Source organism: Ursus americanus, chromosome 23 (assembly GCF_024610735.1).
Source record: "Ursus americanus isolate L20-20 chromosome 23, mUrsAme1.1.p, whole genome shotgun sequence".
NCBI classification, from domain to species: Eukaryota; Metazoa; Chordata; class Mammalia; order Carnivora; family Ursidae; genus Ursus; species Ursus americanus.
Genome location: NC_142149.1, coordinates 44455110 through 44475467, shown reverse-complemented (window position 1 = coordinate 44475467; position 20358 = coordinate 44455110). Strand labels below are relative to the sequence as shown.

At 51.3% G+C, this 20358-nt stretch overlaps 1 protein-coding gene across 1 annotated transcript; it reads left to right on the top strand.

Moving 5' to 3' along the window:
- Positions 1-5453: 5453 nt before the first annotated feature.
- On the top strand, positions 5454-14557 carry CCDC92B (coiled-coil domain containing 92B). The gene is made up of 3 exons (XM_045773620.2): positions 5454-5583; positions 9010-9057; positions 10639-14557. The coding sequence occupies exons 1-3, from the start codon at positions 5454-5456 to the stop codon at positions 11226-11228; spliced, it is 768 nt and encodes a 255-aa protein (XP_045629576.1). The 3' UTR covers positions 11229-14557.
- Positions 14558-20358: the final 5801 nt, after the last annotated feature.

The window sequence follows — 20358 nt, the reverse complement described above, 5'->3', positions numbered from 1 at the left end:
TGGTTACACAACAGCAGACACAGCTCATCTCTTTCTCCTCAGTTACACACCAGGATATTTGACTGCCTACTTGACATCTGCGTTTCCTTGCTTAGGTCTCTTGAGCATGTCAACTCTAACATGTCTTGGGCTTGATCTTCCCTTCTCTGTAAACCTGCTCCTCCATCAGGCTGCCCCAGCTCCACAGACTCACCCACTGGTGCATTCCACGAGTATTTACTGAGTATGTTCTATTTGCCAGATACTGTGCTAGGCACTAGGGAACAGGAGGAAACAAAACAGAGTCCTTCATCTTGTGTTGCCAACAATCTGGCAGAGGAAATAGGCAAGAAACAAAATGTAATATATTCGTGTGCTGATAAATTCATGGAAGAAAAACAATGCAGATTAAGGGAACGGAGAGTGGCAGAGGGCTCTATTTTAAATCTGGTAATCAGAGTAGTGCCCTAAGGAAGTGATATTTGAGCAGAATCCTGGAGGAGGATTCTGGCCATAAGGAGGAATAGGCCCTAAGGGTATCTGGGTGAAGGGTATTCCTGGGAGAGGGGACAGTACAGGCAGAGTCCCTGAGGCAAGAATGTGTTTGGCATGTTCAGGAAATGGTAAAGAGGCCAGAGCGGCTGGGGTGGAGCCAGCGTGGGAGCACAGTAGTAGATGAGAGCAAACAGAGCCAGGGGCAATTGTATAGGGTCTGATAAGAATTTTGGGTTAGGTATTAAGCGTGATGGGAAGCTGTTGGAGGGTTTTGAGTGGGGAGCAGGGAGACATGATTAGATTTGCTAAAGGAACCGCAGCTGCTGCATAGCAGACAAAGAGCGGGAGTGGAAGCAAGAAGGCAGTCAGCAGGCTGCTGCGGGTACATCAGAGGGATGGCCGTAGCCGGGACGAGGGTGGCAGCAATGGAAATGGTGAGAACCGATTGGATTAAGCATACACATTTTCAAAGGTAGAGACAATTGGATTTGCAGATGGATTGGCTGTGGAATATGAAGGAAGAGAGGAATCAAAGATAACTCTTAAGTCCTTGGCCTGAGTAACTGAGCCAATTGGCAAATACGGGTGCCATTTATCAAGATGGTGACTAGTGGGCGAGATTTGTAAGATGAATGGCAAGAGCTCAGCATTGGGACTTGTAAATTTGAGGGACCCGTGAGACATCCAAATGGAGGTGTTACATAGTCAGTCTAGAGTGCAGGGGAGAGTTAGTGTAGGGGTCAGCATAACAATAGTATCTACAGCCATAGGATTAGACAAGATCACCTAGGGAGTGATTATAGATTAGAGATTAGAGAAGACGTCTATTGTGAAAGAGGTCTAATGTGAAAGATGAAGAAATGTAGAAAGAGCCAGCAAATGTGCCTTCATACTTGAGTTGCCCAAACAGGAAAACTGGGAGACATCCTGAACATTCACCCTCCCGTCATCATGACTTCATCCAATCCATTCCCACATGCTGACAGTTCTACCGCCAAAATACACCTGGAACTTCTGTCTTCACCTCCATCATATGGTCCAGGCCTCTATCATGTCTCACCCTGACCACTGCTACATTTTCCCAGCTTACCTCCCGCATCCACTCTGCCCCCTCCAATCTGCCCTCCCCACAGGAGCCAGACTGATCTTTTAAAAATGCAGATCATATCATGTCCCTCCTCTGCTTAAAATCCTTTAATAACTTACCAATGCATTTAGTATTATTCCAAAATTCTTAGCATAGTTTACAAGACTCTGTGTGATCCTTCTCTAACTAACCTCAATCCTTCTCTTGCTAACATCGCTTCCTGCCACCCTCCTCTGATACTTTACACTTCAATCCTCACCAGCAATAACAATGTCTCTGTTCCTCCGAAGAGACCACATGAAGCACTTAGCACAAAGCTTGGCACATCGTAGGCACTGAATAAACGTAAGCTATCATTATTAGCCTACCTCAGGACTTTCACAAATGCTGTTCCTGTTTGGAATGCTCTTCCCTTTATTCTTCTTCTCACTCCTTCAAGTCTGTATTAGTTTTCTATTGCCCCACAACAAATTTCCACAAACTAAGTGGCTTGAAACAGCATAAATTTGTTATCTCACAGTTTCCAAGGATCTGTAGTCTGGCATATTTTTGCTGGGTCCTCTGCTCAGGGCCTCGAACAGCTCATATTAAGGCTGGCTGCATTCTCATCTGAAGGCTCATATTAAGGCTGGCTGCATTCTCATCTGAAGGCTCATATTAAGGCTGGCTGCATTCTCATCTGAAGGCTCATATTAAGACTGGCTGCATTCTCATCTGAAGGCTCAACTAAGGAAAAGACCCACTTCCAAGATCCCTTCGGTACTTGGTAGAAATGACGTCCTTGCAGCTGTCAAACTGAAGTCCTCATTGCTAGCTGTCTGCCAGAACCACCCTCAGCCACCAGCAGCCTCTCTCAGGTCTTTGCCTTGTGGCTGCCTCCCTGGGCTGCCTCACAGCATGGTGGTCTACCCCTTCAAGGCCAGCAGCGTCATTTCTCTCAGGCCTCAGATGTTTTCCTTCAGTACAGGCCCTAGGAACCAGCTGCCCAGAATAATCTCCCTTTCGACTAACTCAGAGTCAGTTGATTGCAGACCATTATTACATTGCAAAATCCCTTCATTTTTGTCATATAATCTAATCATAGGAGAGAAATCCATCATATTCAAAGTCCCACCTGCACTCAAAGAAAGGGGATGATGCAGGAGGGCGTATTCACCAGGGGCTGGGAATCTTGGGGACCAACTTAGAATTCTGCCTGCCACAAGGTCTTGGCTTAAAATAATTTCCTTCAAGAGACTTTGCCCCCAAATCTAAAATAGGTCCCACTTTATATTCTTCCACATTACCCTGTATGTTTCTTTTATGGTTCTCTTCATAGATTATAATGGTATACTTTTCATATTATTGTTTGTTTGATGCATTTATTTATTTGTTTGATTCTTCTCATCCTGTGAGCTCCATGAGAGCAAGAATTTTGTTTTGTTCATCACTGTGTCTTCCATACCCCCGTAGCTGGAAATAAGTAGATCATTGAATGTATGAACAAATAAATGAGCAAATCAAGACAAGGAGTAACCTACTTGCACACTAGACAGAGAAAAAGTGCTCTGCACTTTTTAATCTCATTTAATTCTCACAACTATCCTAAGACTGTTACCATTAGCCCCATTTCACAGAGAAGGGAAAAAAGAGAGGTTAACTTTCTTGCCCAAAGTCACACAGCAGGTAACGAAAGACTCAGAATTCAAACCTAGGACTGTTCTCAGTGTGAATATTGGGAACCTACTTTGGATTCAAAAGACTCGGTTAGAGACTTGGACCCACCACCACTTACTGACTACATGAACTGGCACAAATCACTTCGGCTCTCAGTCTGTTTCTTTATTTGTGAAATGGGGGTGGTAATATCTACTGAAGAGGGGTTAGCAGAAGTAAGACAATGCGCATAAATTCTTAAACATAGCAGATGGTCAGTAAGTGTAGCCAGTGGTTCCCACAGGCCAAAGGGCCACCCCCTGGAGAAATGAGAGGACTCTTTGGTTGGATTAAGGGAGTACAAGGAAAGGGAGCCCAAGAGACCAACCTATGAATGTGAGTTTCTCAGGTGCACATGCTTGATGCTGCCCTACAAGTGAAAATCTGGATTTGCAGGGACTTATATCAAAGTCAATCAGGAGGGCACCATTTGCCGTAAAGAGTGGTCCATCAACTGGCCTCTCTCTCCCCGGCCCAGGGAATTCCTGGGGCAGGTAGAAACAGCTCCTTCAAAAGCTTAGGGAGGGGGGCACTGGGCTGGGTCAGTTGGTTGAGCGTCAGACTTCTTTTTTTTTTTTTTAAAGATTTTATTTATTTATTTGACAGAGATAGAGACAGCCAGCGAGAGAGGGAACACAAGCAGGGGGAGTGGGAGAGGAAGAAGCAGGCTCATAGCGGAGGAGCCTGATGTGGGGCTCGATCCCACAACGCCGGGATCACGCCCTGAGCCGAAGGCAGACGCTTAACCGCTGTGCCACCCAGGCGCCCCGAGCGTCAGACTTCTGGTTCAGGCTCAGATTCATGGTCTTGGGGTCATGGGATGGAACTCTGTGTTGGGCTCTGCAGTCAGCAGGGAGTCTGCTTGAAGATTCTCTCCCTCTGCCCCTCCCCACACTTGCACACACACTCTCTCTCTCAAATAAATAAAAAAACTAAAAAAAAAAAAAAAACAACCACCTTAGGGAGTCCCTGGCAGAAAAGGCATGAACTCTGCCTCCTATCTGCCCTCTGCTTATGTTTCTCCAGGACGGTGGTCATCACAGGAAGGACTTCCTGGGAAAAGGATGGGGTCAAAAGGAGGAGGGCTACAAAGCCAGGGCATCGTTAAGATTCAGGGGTGCAGAGCTCCCCTCGCTTCACAGTGTCTTATGTGTCCACCACGGATTCAATTGCATGGGTCTCCTTATCAATCTTTCCCACTCCTCTTTTTTTTTTTTTTTGAAGATTTTATTTTTAAGTAATCTCCACACCCAACATGTCTTGAATTCACAACCCCAAGATCAAGAGTTGCATGCTCTACCAACTGAGCCAGCCACTCTCCTTTTAAAAAGGGACTCTGCCACCTGCCTTCAGCCCAGAGTTGGTGTTAGTAAAGTACTCATCAGATCTTCCTCCTCTGTGACCTAGAGGAGCCCAGAGTGCTGGGTTAAGGTTAAGTCAGAGAAATGGAGTTGAACCGGAAGAGGGTGTGCTCTAACCATCATCCTGGTCTACCAGCCGGTGGGCACCCTTGAACTGGGATGCTGGTGGGATGGGTTTTTCCGCCCCACAACTCCCTCAGTTTAGCCACGAGAAAACCAAGAGCCCAGAGAGGGAGAGGGCTTGCCCAAAGCTAGTTAAGAAGCAGGCCACACGGGGCGCCTGGGTGGCACAGCGGTTAAGCGTCTGCCTTCGGCTCAGGGCGTGATCCCGGCGTTGTGGGATCGAGTCCCACGTCAGGCTCCTCCGCTATGAGCCTGCTTCTTCCTCTCCCACTCCCCCTGCTTGTGTTCCCTCTCTAGCTGGCTGTCTCTGTCTCTGTTGAATAAATAAATAAAATCTTTAAAAAAAAAAAAAGAAGCGGGCCACAGCCTGCCTCTGTCTCTCTTCCCTGAGTTTGCAGCTCCAGTTGTGTTCCTCTCTGAGAAGCAGAAAGGCTAAAGTTACATGCAGGCAGGGGCGTGCAGCCATTTCCCTCCAGGCCTCTGGTTCTTCATCTGTTAAATGGGAATATCTTCCCTGACAACACCCGCGTGACGCTTCAGTGAGTAAACACGGGGGAAACGAGTGCAGCCGTAGAACCCTCTGCCTGGTGGCAATGGGAGTCCCAATTGCAGGAGACTCTGAGGGATCTGAGGGTGGGCAGGGCAGATGGGCCCACAAGATGTGGGTCTACCTTATCATCTTCCCCCCAGGCGGGGCCCAGGCCTAGGTTGCCATGGATACCGTGTCCCTGGAGCATCAGATCCAGAGTGTGCAACGCCACATCAGCTTCCTGAAAAAGGAGCAGATGGCCCTGCTGCGAGACCTGCACCTGGAAATCCTGAGGCTGCAGAAACGCTGCTCAGGTGAGGCCACAGGGATGGGGGGCTGTGGGGGAGGGGTGGGGGCGGATCATGGAAGACCATGACAAGTATCAGGACAGCTAAGAAATTTGGCCTGTCCTCCTGGGGGGTGGGGAGGCACTGAAGGTTTCTGAAGAGCATTATGCTGCATTACGAAACTCGAAACTTGGCAATTGTATGGAAGATGAACTGGAGGGGAAGGGAGGCAGGGAGACTCGTGATGGGGCCGATGAAATAGTCCGGGAAGAGATGAAAGGGGTATTAAGGGGAAGACCAGTGGGAGACAGGGTGAAGGAAAGGACTTGGCAACCAATCGGATTTGTGAACAAGACAGAAGGAGGCACCAAGAATGAAGCCAAATCCCAGCCCTGACCTCTGCTCTTGGACCTCAGCTTCAGCTGTCTGGCCCTCTCAGAGGCTGGGCTCTGGCCCAAGTACTCACCCAGGCTGAGTCCCCAAGTACAGCTTCAGAGTCAGTGACTCATAGAATGTGTCAGCTGAAACAGCCCAACATCTTCTTATACAAGAAGATAAACTGAGACCTGAAGAGAGAGAGAGTGCCACACAATATGCTAGTGACAGAGCCAAGATCAGACCCCAGAGTGCCAGACTCGCAGGTGTGCGTGCCTCTGCAGACTCTCTCCCCAACATGCTCAGGCTCCTACCTCCCTTCCAGCCTCTGCTCATGGGAGGCCCCCCATTCTCTAGACGTAAACTGAGTGACCTGCCTGGCTTCTCACTCTGTGGCATGAGAAGCTGGCCGTCCTGACTTTCAGCCACCACGCCCACCTCTGGCTCCATATACAGAGTCAGCTGCTACATTCCTCGGCCAGGCTCCCTGCAATTTCCCCCGAAGCCTGGATGGCAGCAGAGGCCAGCCCACCGGACAGGGATGGCCCACACCGACTCACCCCTGCCTGATGCCCTTGCCTGATGCATTTTTTCATTGCAGTGACAACATTAAAGGAACATCAGAATGAGTATACCCTAAGACCCTATAGCTCTTGCACTAATTTCTTTTTGCTTTGTCCTAATTCTGAAGACCTGGGTCCTTCCACTCAGGACATAATCCAGGATCCCAGGAAAGTGTGATAGGCTGGAACAGACCCCACCACCCTTCCCAGCTGGGTATGGGACTGCAGCCTCTTGGCTATTGATTAAGGAGATAAAAATAACTCTGGGCTGGCCTGGAGCAGCCACTCTTGGGGATGAAATAACTGAATAAGGCCCTTCTTCCAAGGGGTGGAGGAGTGAGGGGAAGGGAGCAGAACAAAGATTTTTTCAAGGAGATTAAACAGGAACTCAGAGGGATGCCTGGCTGGCTCAATCGGTAGAGCATGGGACTCTTAATCTCACGGTTGTAAATTCAATCCCCTTGTTGGGCATGGAGCCCTTTAAAAAATAAAATAAATTAAAAATATATATATATTTATAGGGGCACCTGAGTGGCTCAGTTGGTTGAGTTGAGCATCCAACTTGATTTCGGCTCAGGTCATAATCTCAGGGTCTTGAGATCGAGCCCCGCACGGGCTTTCCCTCTGCCTCTCCCCTGGCTTGAGGCCTCTTTCTCTTTCTCAAATAAATAAATAAATAATATCTTTAAATAAATATATATAAAATATACTGAGACTCAGAAGCTGGGAAGGGGATAGGAGAGGGGATGAAATAGTGTAGGAACCAAGTGGGCAGGGCTTCAGAAAAAGCCTGCCAAAAAGGGGTGCCACTCAGACTGAAGGGGTTTGAGAGATGGGTGGGTATATTCTGGGTGGTGGGGCAGCCTGGATGATAACAAGAATGGCCCCATGTATTCAGCACTGACTCAGCCCTGGGTTGGGCCCTCTGTTTATTTTCTCTAATTTAATCCTAGCAATAGCCCCTTGAGAGACAGGTGTGATTTTTGTCCCCATTTCACGGATGAGAATACCAAGGCTCAGAGAGGTGTCGTTACTGGCCCAAGGTCACACAGGGTATCTGACCTCACTGCATGCTCTTCCAAAGGTGGGGACTCTGGCCAGAAGATGGGCAGGGAGATTTGATGGATGGGGGAGCGGAGCCCAACTAGGAATCTATCTCTCCTCCCCCATCTTCCCTGATTAAGGGAAAAACCAGCCCACTGGGAGGTAGTGGCAGAGCCAAATCCCTTGGGCTACTCAGGACCTTGCAGGAGGGGCCAAGTTGGCTGAAGGAAGCCCTGGAGGGTAGAGGCATCAGGGTCCTCCCTGGGGCTCCAGGAAGGAGGTTCAGACTCAGGTCACAGCAAAAGGCCCAGGTACCCTGGCTCTCCGTCTCCTAGCAACACTTGGCCTCCCAAGGGAAGAGCCAGTGAGGAGGAGCAGACAGAGGGCCCACAAGGCTACACTCCCAGAGATTTGCCACCTTATCCCACGCCCAGGTTCATACCTTCTCCCTTTAGGTACCAGAGTGCATCCCTGCAAGTACACACACTTTCTCCAGAGGAGATGCCCTCTGTCACCAGCTGCTGCCGGGCTCCCTCCTGCCCTTTTCCCAGCTGAGCCATGGTGGAGTTGGGCGAGTTGGGGTGGGGCTGAAAAAATGATCAAACTCAGCTGGCCGAGGGATGGGGCACTTTGGGCGGTAAGGAATGGGGACTGGGAAGACAGGGAGGCGCAGGGGTGGTGGCTGGGCTGCCAGCGCCCTGAAGGAAACCTCTCAACACCGGCACCCTTAGCAGGCTGACCCCGCCCCCTCAGCACCAAGGCAAGCGTCATGTAGGCCTTCCATCACCAGGTGGCGCTGTCCTCCTTGAAGCCCCTCTCCTTGCCTTGTGGAATATGGCGGAAAACAGGGCTTGGAAAGGAGCAGGGCTGGTGTTCAGAAAAGAACACAGGCACAGCAGTACTGGCTGTGAAAATAGTGAAACGCATGTGCCCTATTGGTAAATAGCCACTGCCCTGACTCCCCCTTCACGGTTCCCAAGCAGCCCAGGACCCTCCAGTCTTCCCACACCCACCAACTAAACCCTAAAGGGGGCTGATCCCTGCACAGCAGGGGTCCTCCCTAGTGGCTCTGATTGGCTGTTGTGTTCGATATTTGTATATCACAGCTGGGAAGGAGCAAATACTTCCCCAGCCCCAAAAGTAAGCCAGGCTCCTCAGTCCAAGGGTTGAACTAACCTCCAAACACAGCCCATCACGCTTGCGCTGGAAAGATCTCTGGGCTTAGAATCAGGCCAATCAGGCTCAGGCTGTGCCTTGCACCTCTCTTCATCTCTTCCCCTCACTGGACTGCTGTAAAATGGTTTCGATGGTTTCTATGGATGCTAAGGTTGCCACTTTTACTGAGTTGTGATTCCCTGATCTCTCTCCCACCCTCTCTCTCTCTTTCTGTCTCTCTCATACACCACACACACACACACACACACACACACACACACACACGACTGCCTTTTCTTTTCTCTTCTCTCCCCAGAACTGACTCGTGACCTGGAGATGAGAGAGGCCCAGGCTCATCAGCAAGGTAAGAGAAGGATGACTGGTAGCGAAATGCCATGCGGGCCCAACAGGTCACCTTTTCCCCACCACTTAGTTGGACCCAAGCCTTCTCTGTCCCCAGTCCAGACATGGGGGACAGCCACCCCTCAGCTTGCTGAACAGAGTGCAGGATGTCAGCCCCATTCGCCTACTCGTCTGGGTGACATACTGATGTGCTGCTCATAGATCAGGAGCTGCGTACGTGACCAGGACTTAGGCATGGAGAACCAGCTGAAGTTTAAGGGAAAATGTTGAGAGCCCTATAAATTGCGTTGCATTTTCACACCTAAAGATCTAAACATTTATAGACTTGAACGAATTCTGCCGACTTCTTTAAATGGCAACCAGGGGAAACCTCTTGATGCCTCTGTACTTGGAGGAAGGGGACATACATCCCAAACACCAGTTCTGTAACAACAGCAACCTTCACCCCACCTACTCTCCTTCCTCTGTAAGGGTTTCTGAGGTCATCTGAGCTCAAGGTATTGCCCAGTGTCCTAGTTTTTATCTTCTCTCTCAGTGTGTTTAAGCTCCCTTTCTTTGTTCCCCTACCACTTGTTGATTTTCATATCCTTTCTGGAGTCACCTTTTGCCTACCTTTTGTCACGTTTCAGGTGACAGCTATCTCTGTCTCTACAAATATTCACATGTGTTAATCCCAGGATATGTTCCCTGCTGAAATGGAGCTCATGATCCCGGAGACAGGGGTCCTCAACTCTGTGGGTACATGAGAATCACCTGGGCACATTAAGAAGTGCCAGGTCCCAGGTGTAATCCCAGAGATCCTGATTCAATTGGTTTTTGTGAGGGCCCAGGAAACTATTTTTTAAAGCTCTCTGCGTGGTCAATATATAACCACTGTTGAAACGCAGTGCAGTGGGCAAAGGCAACAATAAATAACACGCATAAATTGCAAAATGTAACAAATGCTCTAGGAAAGAAACAGCAAGCTCCGGGCGCACTGATTCCCCTTTCCTGTCCACACTCCCAGGTCCCAGGTCTTTCAGTCCCTCACTCTTGCATGTTTCTCCTACCCTGGGGCTTTTGCACAAGTTCCTCTGTGCAAAGCACCCTCCTCTCAAGCTCTTCACTACTTAACTCCAGCTCATTCTTCCAACTCCTGCTAGCGGAAAGTGCCTCTTCTGTTGAGAAGCCTGATTAGGTCACAGTCTCCTGTGAGTCACGGCATTGGCACATGTCACAGATGCAACCTCACATTCATTTTGTGATTACGTACTATACCTCTCCCACTATGCTTGCTGTAAGCTTCGTGAGGAATGTTTTATTATCCACCATATCCCTTATGCCTAGCATAATGCGTATAGTAAGGGTTCAACAAATATTTGTGGCATGCATAAATGGTCAGGGAGGGTTTTTGCATTGAAGCTGAAACCTGATGAATTAGAGAGGCCAGAGAGTAGGAGAGGTGCAAGGGCCCGGAGGAAGAGAAAGGAAGGCCCAGCGTAGCCCATGACTGGGGAGGGAGGGAGGTGCGGGGCTCCGTAACGTGGATCCACGAGCTGCGCAGGGTGGAGACCATCACCTCTCTCTCCATCTGCCCTCCCAGAGGCGGCGTCCCAGGAGCTGGAGAGCAAGTGCAGAGCGCTGGAGTCGCAGCTGGCGGCGCGGATGGCCGCCAACGCCGAGCTGCGGCGGGAGGTGGCGCAGCGCGAGGCGCTGGTGTTGGCGCTGCGATGCAGCCTGCGCGCAGAGGAGCGCCGCTTCCTGGAGGAATTGCGGCGCCGCAGCCATCGTGCCACCGTGCTGGGCACCGAGCTGCAGAAGCACACCGAGGCGGCCGCCTACCTCTCCTGCCAGCTGCACGCGGCGCGCCAGAGACTGCAGACTCCGCGCCCGGGCCCCGGCCCCGCCGCCGCCGAGTCCCGGCCCCGCCGGCGCGCACAGCGGGCCCGCCGCCAGCCCGCCGCCGAGGCCGCCGCCAAGGGCCCGGGCCGGGACTGGGCCGCCTGGGACCGCGCGGCCCGCGCCCTGGACGACGTCGACCCCATGCCCGACCCCGCGCTCTTCCTCTACGCCCGGAGGCCCCCGCGGCCCAGCGGCCGCAGCCCGCGCCAGCCGCCTCCCCAGGAGCCCCCGGACCAAGCCGGCTCTCCAGCCGCGCCCAGCCCGCCAAGCGCTCCTGCGGAGCCGGAGTAGGAGCGGGCCTGCGGGGTGGGGAGTGGGGAAGGCCGGGTCGGCCTCCGGCTAGGGACGCAGCTTGGGCCGCACAGGCAGGTCCCGGGGGCCGCGGGAGCCGGCGCTCCTCCGGGGAGCGAGCGGAAGCGGCCCCAGCTCCCCCCACCCCTTCCAACCGCCCCAGCCTTTTTGTATTGTCCTCCCCCGAGGGGGCTCCTCCGCGGGGCTGAGAGAGTGCACCTTTTTTTGTGGCGAGGACTCGCAGTACGGAGGCTTATCTGGTCCCCATCCTGCTGCGGGGGGGGGGGGGGGTCGCGCCCCGTCCCGGGAGAGCTGACAATCGTTGGACGCGAGGGGGAAGGCCGGGCTGGCGTACGAAAGGAACGCAGTGGCACTTAGCACCCCTAGGCCTTCCAGCTCCCCTCTCGGACTTCCCCCAGCCCCGCACGGCTGCCCTTCCCGCCAAGCCTTCCTTCGAGGGGAAGCTCGGGCTCCGGGCTAGCGGCTGGACCTTTTTGCTCTGACGCCGCTTCTCCTACCCCTACCCCGCTGGTAGGTCCTTCCCGGTGAGCACCCAACACTTTAAAGGCATTTCCTGCCAGAGCCCCTGGTAGGAAAGTGTGACGTGATGGACGTTTGCACTTCCGAAGAGGAGTACAGAATGGGTTCGAGGGCAGAACCTGGTCTAAAGCAGTCTCCAGTTCAGTTCTTCCCCAGGATGCCCACCTAAGTATTTAGGCTGGGAGCTGTGCTAGGGAGCTGTGAAGTCAGCTGCTCCTGCAGGCTTGTGGAAGGGCAGAAACTGCCTTCCCCTTCTGGAGGTAGCTGGGAACCTGAAGGCTGCCTTGGGAGCTTTCCTAGTCCTGTTTATTGGTGCTAATTTTGCCCAGCTGCACCCAGAGGTAGGAAGAAGGGCCGGGTTCCTGGAAGCGACAGTGGCTGATAGAGGTTTGAGTTTGGTGCAGGGGTGGGGGTGGGGGGTAGCACACGTTAGTTCCCAGGCTGGTCCCCTTCAGGGATGCCCCCAATCCTACCAGAAATGGCAGCGGCCAGCTGGTGCTCAATGTAACCCTTTGCCTAGGATGGGGAGTGGTGAAATGGAAAGTGGGACATCCCACCTCCTAATACTTTCTCCCCAGCTCCCCTCTCCTGACCAAAGGCAGGAAGTGTAGTTTCGGTCCAGCCAGACCACAAGCCCAGCCCCTAGAAAGACAAATCCTAGAGCGCCTTCCCCCATGCCAAGCCTCCTCTGTCGGTCCTGCATTGAGTCCTAAGTGCCTGTGAGGTCTTCCAGGGGCTGCTGAGGGAGTGTGGGGGGCAGGGAGAGGCCTTTACCTCACTCACGGATAGTGCATCCTGGCAGGTCTTGCTTGCCCTGGCTGAGGCCAAGCCTCTGCTCTGCTCTGTCTCGGAGACGAGCAGAGCCAATCTCTGGGGGTGGAGAACCCTCCCATCACGGGCCCTGTAATGAACAGGAGGAACCCACAATCATGTTCTCTTTCGCTCTGTGTGTCAGAGGGTGTGGGAAATCAATCAGCAAGAAGCAAAACCAGTGAGCACACTACCAGCCCCCACAAATATGCTGTCCTCTCCCAGCTGACTGCACTCAGGACTGCTGAGACCACTGAGCAATAACCAGGCCTCATCCAGGTATCCAACCACTGGGCGTCAAATGCCCAAGGTGTGGACGCCCTTAGGACAGACAGTGTTCTCTCTCTCTCAGTCTAAGTTGGGCCACAGTGGTGGCCTGGGGTCCTTGCTCTCCTGCCCTGGCCTCTTACCCTTCTCTCCCACCCCATTTTTGTGCCTCTGCCTTCCGTGTCTCCCCTCAGGTGTGTGTGACTCACTGTACCCCTGGTCCTGTTGCCTCCCTTTCAGAGGTGTCTGTGTGAGGAGCCGTCTCTCCTCTCTTGGCTGCACTCTCTCAAAGGGACCCAAAGGACTGTGTGGGAAGGAGGGATAGGGTGTCTTTCTGGAGCAGCCCACCCAGACCCTGAGCTTCCACAACCACACTTTTGGGGTAAACAGGGTGACTCTGTTCTGTTGATTCTCCTACAGAGATGGTGACTACTTTATCCACCCACCCCCCTACTAAAAGCCATAGCTATGCCCGCCTGGCCTCCCCCCAGCTCTATAGCAATAGCCCTTTTCCCCCCTTCCCTCCTGGGGACCCAGAGTGTCTAGCTGGGGGCCTCTACCACACCCCTACCCCAGGGAGCCTCCAGTGACCTGCCTGCATTTCCTCAAGTGACCCCATTAGCACCTCTGAACTCCTATCCCTCTTCTAAGCGACCAGCGATAATGACACTTAATTATTTGTGGGGTGCTTGGAGATCCCCCAGATGAAAGGCTCTGAGAGTGCTGGGGCGGCTGACTTGCTGACTCTCACCTGAAGTGTTGAGGGTCTGGGAAAGGAAGCCAACCCTACTCCACATAGCAAGCTGGGGGAGGGGCTGAAGCAGGTGGAGGTTTCCAATTTTAACAAATTCCTCTTCCCCGTTCTTCTGGAAATAATGGACTAAAGACTTCCCTCTATCCACCTGCCCCTGGGTTTTGGAACAGAACCCACAGTGCAGCAGAATGGGACTGAGAGTCAGTAGCCTGCCCTTGGCCTCAGGAGCCCCAAATTCCTTAGCCTCCAGCCCTCTCCCTCTTCTAGCCTGGGGGATCCACCTTGCCAAAGGAAAGACCCCCTCCCATAAGCCCCTGGAATGCCTGGGTGACTAGAAGAGAAAGGATTGTGTCTCCTCCCCGCTCCTCCCCTCTCCTCTGCAGCACAAATCCCCACTGGGGGAGGGGCATGTTGACCAGAGCACTCTGCCCTAAGTGGAGGTCCAGCCACACCACAAGTGTGGATAGACTCAGGGAGGAGAGCTGCAGGTGGGGACCCCTCCCTGTTCTGGAAGCCAGCCAGGGACCAGTGAGCAATGCAGCATGAGGCTCTGTACCCCTGCCCCCCATATCCCACCCACAGTGGTCTGCAGTTTGGGGGACCACTCCAGGGTTGAAATGTGGTAGCCCTTCCCCAAATCAGCAACAGAATAGAGGTCTCCCAATGGAGGGGAAGGAGGCCAGGGGGGTGTGGAATAGCATCTCCTTAGTGCAGAGAGCTGGGGATCCCTGAGCACACTCTCCCTGAGAGGCCAGCCTCGAATGGGGGACATGCAAGGCTTCGGAACCACCTGGCAGGAGCCCCATGGGTGGGGCAGAAGGATCCTGCTCCAAATTCTCTGTTGGCTGCGCTTTTTAATCCAATGCTTTTCAGAGTGTACTCACTCACCCACAGAAATAGAACCCTATGCTTTAGGGGTGACTGTCATATGCCTTATTCTTAATAAAATATCTGAAAAACACGCAAGTCAGGCCTCTTCTCTGTGGACACTCTGCCCTACTCTAACCTCTGTTCCTGCAGGTGTGGGAGAGGATGTGGAGGACGTGGAGAGTGATTTGGGAATCAGCTGGCGGATTGGGTGAGACGGGGAGCGGAGACTCTGGAGTCTTCTCACTGGATATTCCTCACAAGGCATAAGGTACTCATCTGAGGTGTCCCAAACGCGCAGGCTAGCCCCGACTCTTTCTCCATGCCGCCCCAATCGAAATGAACAAATGAGACCTTAGATCTGAGGGTCCTGGCTAGGATTGAGAGATATAGACTGGAAGTACTCCAGGACTGGAACTGCCCATCGTCTTGATCGGGAAGGAATCCCGGGTTCTGGCAGCTTTGGCCATGCTGGTTCCCCTTCCTTGACACCCAAGCCCACCTCATCCAGCTGCAAGAAGCCCAACATCCCAGAAATGAGCCCTATTCTTATATTCCATTAATGAGGGTTATGCTGAGGCTGCAATTAAGGAGCTCAGCACCCCCCCCCCCCAAGAATTTAAGCCGGTACATTTTCAGTGTAGGTCTACGTTGCAGCCGACTCTAGGAGAAAAAGCAGCAGCCCGGCATTCTAAGGATTTGGGGGATATATTGGTTTGCCAGCAACCCTTCTGATAATAGGATCCATTGTTTCCTTTTGGGGAACTTCCCTTCTACTTCAGTTGGCATTGAGGGGGTGGGGAGCTGACTCTACCCATGTGACCTAGGTAAAGTAAGTCACACTGATTGGGTTGGAGATGGGCACGTGACTCAGTCTGAACCAATGAGAGTCTGTCTCAGGCCTTCTGTGGCAGCCATTCATTCAACACACCAAGTTAGATGCTAGGGATACATCAGTGAACAAAACAGGACTATTGAGAAATGCAAACTCTTGGGTGGCTAAAATGGCAGAATATCAGCCTGGAAGTCTGGCAGGCTGTTTGCCACCGCAAGGGATAGGGCTGCCTGAATATGAAGCTTTCACACCAGAAGCAAAAGCAGGAGAGACGGAGACAACTCCTGATAATTAAGCTGCTGGATCCAGCTCTGTCTGCATCCCATACACCCCTGCCCCTTTCAGTTATGTGGACCAATAAGCCTCCTCCTCCTCCTATACGTCTGTTTTTAAGTGGTCAGCATTAATTTGTGCATTTTTAAAAAATATTTTATTTATTTACTTGTCAGAGACAGAGCACACAAGCAGGGGGAGTGGCAGGCAGAGGGAGAAGCAGGATCCCCGCTGAGCAAGGAGCCTGACCTGCGACTCGATTCCACGACTGCAGGGATCATGACCTGAGCCAAAGGCAAAGGGTCAACCAACTGAGCCACCCAGGTGTCCCTAATTTGTGCATTTTTTAACTTTATTTTTTTGAACTAATTTTAGACTTTGAGAAATTTGCTAAAATAATACAGAGTTCCTGAATACCCTTTACCTAGCTTCCCCTTGTATAAACATCTTGCTTTGTCGTAGTACAATTAAAACCAAAATTGACATGGGTACATGTCTATTAACTAAGCCACAGACCTTATTTGAATTTCACCAGTTTTTCCACCCTTGCCCTTTTTCTGTTGCAGGTGTTCTATCCAGGACCCCATTGCATTTAATTATCTTTCCTTAGTTCTCTCAATCTGTGACATACTTTTTATTTTATTAAAGATTTTATTTATTTATTTGACAGAGAGAGAGGCAGCGAGAGAGGGAACACAAGCAGGGGGAATGGGAGAGGAAGAAGCAGGCTTCCCACTGAGCAGGGAGCCCAGTATGGGGCTATCCCAGGACCCTGTGATCATGACCTGAGCCGAAGGCAGAGGCTTCACGACCCAGGTGCCCCTGCGACATACTTTTTAAAACCATTTTAAGTTGGGTTTCGCTGTCTTGATCCCAAGAGTCATGATGATGTCGAAGAACAATCAGTGGAGGGAAAACAAGTGGACCCCAACCAATAAATTACATTGAATACAATATTTGCAGAGCTCTAGGGAGGGGGTAACCACTTCCAGCCAAGTCATGTGTATTGATTCCTACCCAGTATATCCAGATGGAGCAGGCAGACAGGCCTGGGCTGCCCCATGTCAGCTCCTTGCTCCAGCCTCTGGGGATCAGAATCGAGCCTAGGATGGGCAAGGACCAGACCTATAGCAATTCCCATTCTGAGAAGTATGGCCCAGGCTTCTGCTTGTCCATCACCTTCTATCTCCTGGGGCAGCTAGGAGAGGGAAGGCCCAGCCCTGGATAAATATCTGCCCAGGACTCTGGGGTGTTATGTTCAATTCAAGAAAAAGGAGAGAAGGGGTAATTGGCCTTAGGGTCCCCTCACAAACCTCTAAGGATGCTTGGCTGAACCCAGCCCAGAGACACAGTACAGGGTGGAGATATGCAATGTCAGCACCAGATAACTCAGAGATCATGTATGCAACCCCTTCATTTTACAGATGGGGAGACTGAGGCCCAGGGCATCTCTAGGACTATCATTCCTTCCTTCCTGGCAGTTCTGCCCACACAGGTCTGGCGTTGAGGCAGATGGAGCATTTCCTCTCTTATGGGTCCTTGGAGTCAAGCCAGTAAGGTAGGGGGACTCCCTCCTGCAATCCAGGAGTCTGGGTTCCTGCTCACTTCTCCAACCCCTTGGGAACTCTGAAAGGGAGCGGGGAAATAGGAATGCCCAGCTGAGTGGGTGTATTCATCGTAACACTAATTAGGGAGGTGGGAGGCTTTAAACAGGCTAATTATGTAGGCTGGGTCTCAGCCCTGATAAACCTCCCTTCATCCTTAGTTAGCATCTTTACCCAGGAGCCCTCGAGATGGGAAAACTGAGATGCTCAGGAACGACACCAAGGCAGCCCTGAGGTTGGGGACCGTGTCATAGGAGATTGCTAGGGAAAGGGAAGGGATCCATGGAAGCTAAGTTGCAGGTTTTTAAGGCTGCTGGGACTGGTTGGTCACTAGACCCATGGACAGATTGATGGCGAGAGCACACATGCCGACCAGTAGGCACTCAGCTCCTGACCATGAAGATGAGAGAGGAAGGCCAGGGTATGGTACAGGCTGGTACCTCTCCAAGGCTCAGCCTGGGTCTCAGCCATGCATTGTGGAAATGATCCGAAGCTCTGGATACAAAAGTCAAAGCATACAGTTCACAAAAGGGATATCTACAAGGAAAGCCTACATATTATAAATAATGATGGGGATCAAAAGTGAAACCCTGCGTTGCTAGCAACACTCGCTCCTGAGCATCCTGTGGAGCCCTCAAAAGGACTGCTTGGTACTCTCTACACATGGTTCATCCATTCAACCAGCAATGTGCATGAAGCACCTACTCTGCTTAAGGCTTTGGGAAGATGCTGGGGATGCCCAGATAAATAAGGCACAGTCCGTGCTTCTAAGAAGACCCCCAGTCTAGGAGCACCTGGGCGGCTCAGTTGATTAAGTGTCTGCCTTCAGCTCGGGTCATGATCCCAGGGTAGGCTCTCTGCTCAGCGGGGAGCCTGTTTCTCCCTCTATCCTGTGCCCGCCACTCCTTCTGCTTGTGCTCTCTCTCTCTGTCAAGAGAATAAATAAAATCTTAAAAAAAAAAAAAAAGAAGAAGAAGAAGAAGAAGACACCCCCCCCCCCAGTATAGCAGCCAGATGCCTCATCTGAGAACCACACATGCCAGCATGGCCAAGGCAGTCTCAGTTTATGCCTGTTATCCCAATGCCATTATTAATAGTGTCCACTTTCACTCTTGAAAGTGTCCTGGTTTGGCGGACATAGTCACCTTAACCACAGCACAGGGTATAGGTACTGGTGGGAATAGTTGTGTAAAGTGGGGTTGTAGTTGCTCTTAAGACCGTGATGAAGAGGGGGCACCTGGGTGGGTCAGCTCAGGTCATGATCCTGGGGTCCTGGGATTGAGCCCCACATGGAGCTCAGCATGGCTCCCTGCTCATTGGGGAGCCTGCTTCCCTCTGTCCCTCCTCTGTCCCTCCCCTGTCCCTCCTCTGTCCCTCCTCTGTCCCTCCCCTGTCCCTCCCCTGTCCCTCCCCTGTCCCTCCCCTCCACCTCCGCTGCTCATACTCTCTCTCCCTCAAAAAAATCTTAAAGACCATGATGAAGAGACATTGGTGGAGGCAGCATGAAAGCAAAAAACTGTGCTTGATATGTTACCGGAGGTCAGACCACCACACTACAAAGTGGCCAGAGGATGAAGCTTTTTGTGTGAATCTGTTTCTCTATCACCAATCTTGCTACTCCTAGTGTTTAAACTCAGCGATATTTCTGGTTATGAGTAACATTACCAACATGGAAGGGGGCTTCTACCTTCAGCTACACTGGACTACGTACAATTTTCCACATTCCATGAATTTCACGGTACAAAGTACCCATTAGGTGGGAGACTGGTTAAAAGAGTTATGGTATCACCACACAATGGAATATAATCCAGCCGTAAAACAGAATGAGAAAGCTCTTTGTGTACTGATACGGAACAATCTCCAGAATGTATTGCTAAGTAAAAAAATCAGGGGAGGGGCGCCTGGGTGGTTCAGTCGGTTAGGTGTCTGCCCTCATCTCAGGTCATGATCCTGGGAACCTAGGATCCAGCCAGGATCACATTAGGCTCCCTGCTCAGTGAGGAGTCTGCTCCTCCATCTCCCTCTGCCTGCCGCTCCCCCTGCTTGTGCTCTCTCTCAAATAAATAAATAAAATGTTTTTTTAAAAAAAAGTCAGGGTAAAGAATAGCAGGTACAGTGTGTTAACATTTGTGTAATGAAAGGGGAAATATTTATACACACTCTTATATGCAAAGAATATAAAAGAACTGGTAACCTTGGTGATCTGTGGAGGGAACTTAGGTGGCTGGGGGTAGGTGAGAGATTTCATTGTATACCCTTTTGTACTTTTCGAAGTTTAAACCATGTGAATGTGTTACCTATTTAAAATTCTAAGTAAAATTAAAATATTTTAAAAATAAATGAGTGAATAAATTCCCGGAGCCCTTCCTTCTATGTCTGCCCATATAATTCCTCTGACTTGCTCATTAAAATCCTAATTTGAAGCTCAGTTCAGAGCCACCTCTTTCCAGAAGCCCTCCCTGACTGCCTCCCCTGCACACTTAAAACAGCCATCTTTATGGGGCGCCTGGGTGGCGCAGTTGTTCGTTAAGCATCTGCCTTCAGCTCAGGGCGTGATCTGGGGGTTCTGGGATCAAGCTCCATGTTGGGCTCCTCCGCTGGGAGCCTGCTTCTTCCTCTCCCACTCCCCCTGCTTGTGTTCCCTCTCTCACTGGCTGTCTCTCTCTCTCTGTCAAATAAATAAAATCTTAAAAAAAACAACAACAACAACCCAGCCATCTTTAAAGGCTTTTATTCTGTAGCCATGGACATGAAGTTGCTGTGTGCATTTCACTTTATCCAGCAGATTGAAACTTCTCCTGGCAGGGGTCTGATATCTCTGTCTTCCTGCAGCACTGAGCTTTGGGCAAGCTGTGCTAGAAGACTGAGCGAGGGGCGCCTGGGTGGCTCAGTCGTTAAACATCTGCCTTCAGCTCAGGGCTTGATCCCAGGGTCCTGGGATTGAGCCCCGCATCAGGCTCCCTGCTCCCCTGGGAGCCTGCTTCTTCCTCTCCCACTCCCCCTGCTTGTGTTCCCTCTCTCGCTGGCTGTCTCTCTGTCAAATAAATAAATAAAATCTAGGAAGAAAGAAAGAAAGAAAGAAAGAAAGAAAGAAAGAAAGAAAGAAAGAAAGAAAGAAAGAAAGAAAGAAAGGAAGAAAGGGAGAGAAAGAAAGAAAGAAATAGAGAGAGAAAGAAAGAA

Coding starts and splice junctions, on each gene's coding strand:
- CCDC92B (XM_045773620.2), top strand. CDS start 5,454: ATGGATACCGTGTCCCTGGAGCATCAGATCCAGAGTGTGCAACGCCAC. Junction 5,584..9,009: donor GCTGCAGAAACGCTGCTCAG/GTGAGGCCACAG, acceptor TTCTCTCCCCAG/AACTGACTCGTGACCTGGAG. Junction 9,058..10,638: donor GGCCCAGGCTCATCAGCAAG/GTAAGAGAAGGA, acceptor CTGCCCTCCCAG/AGGCGGCGTCCCAGGAGCTG.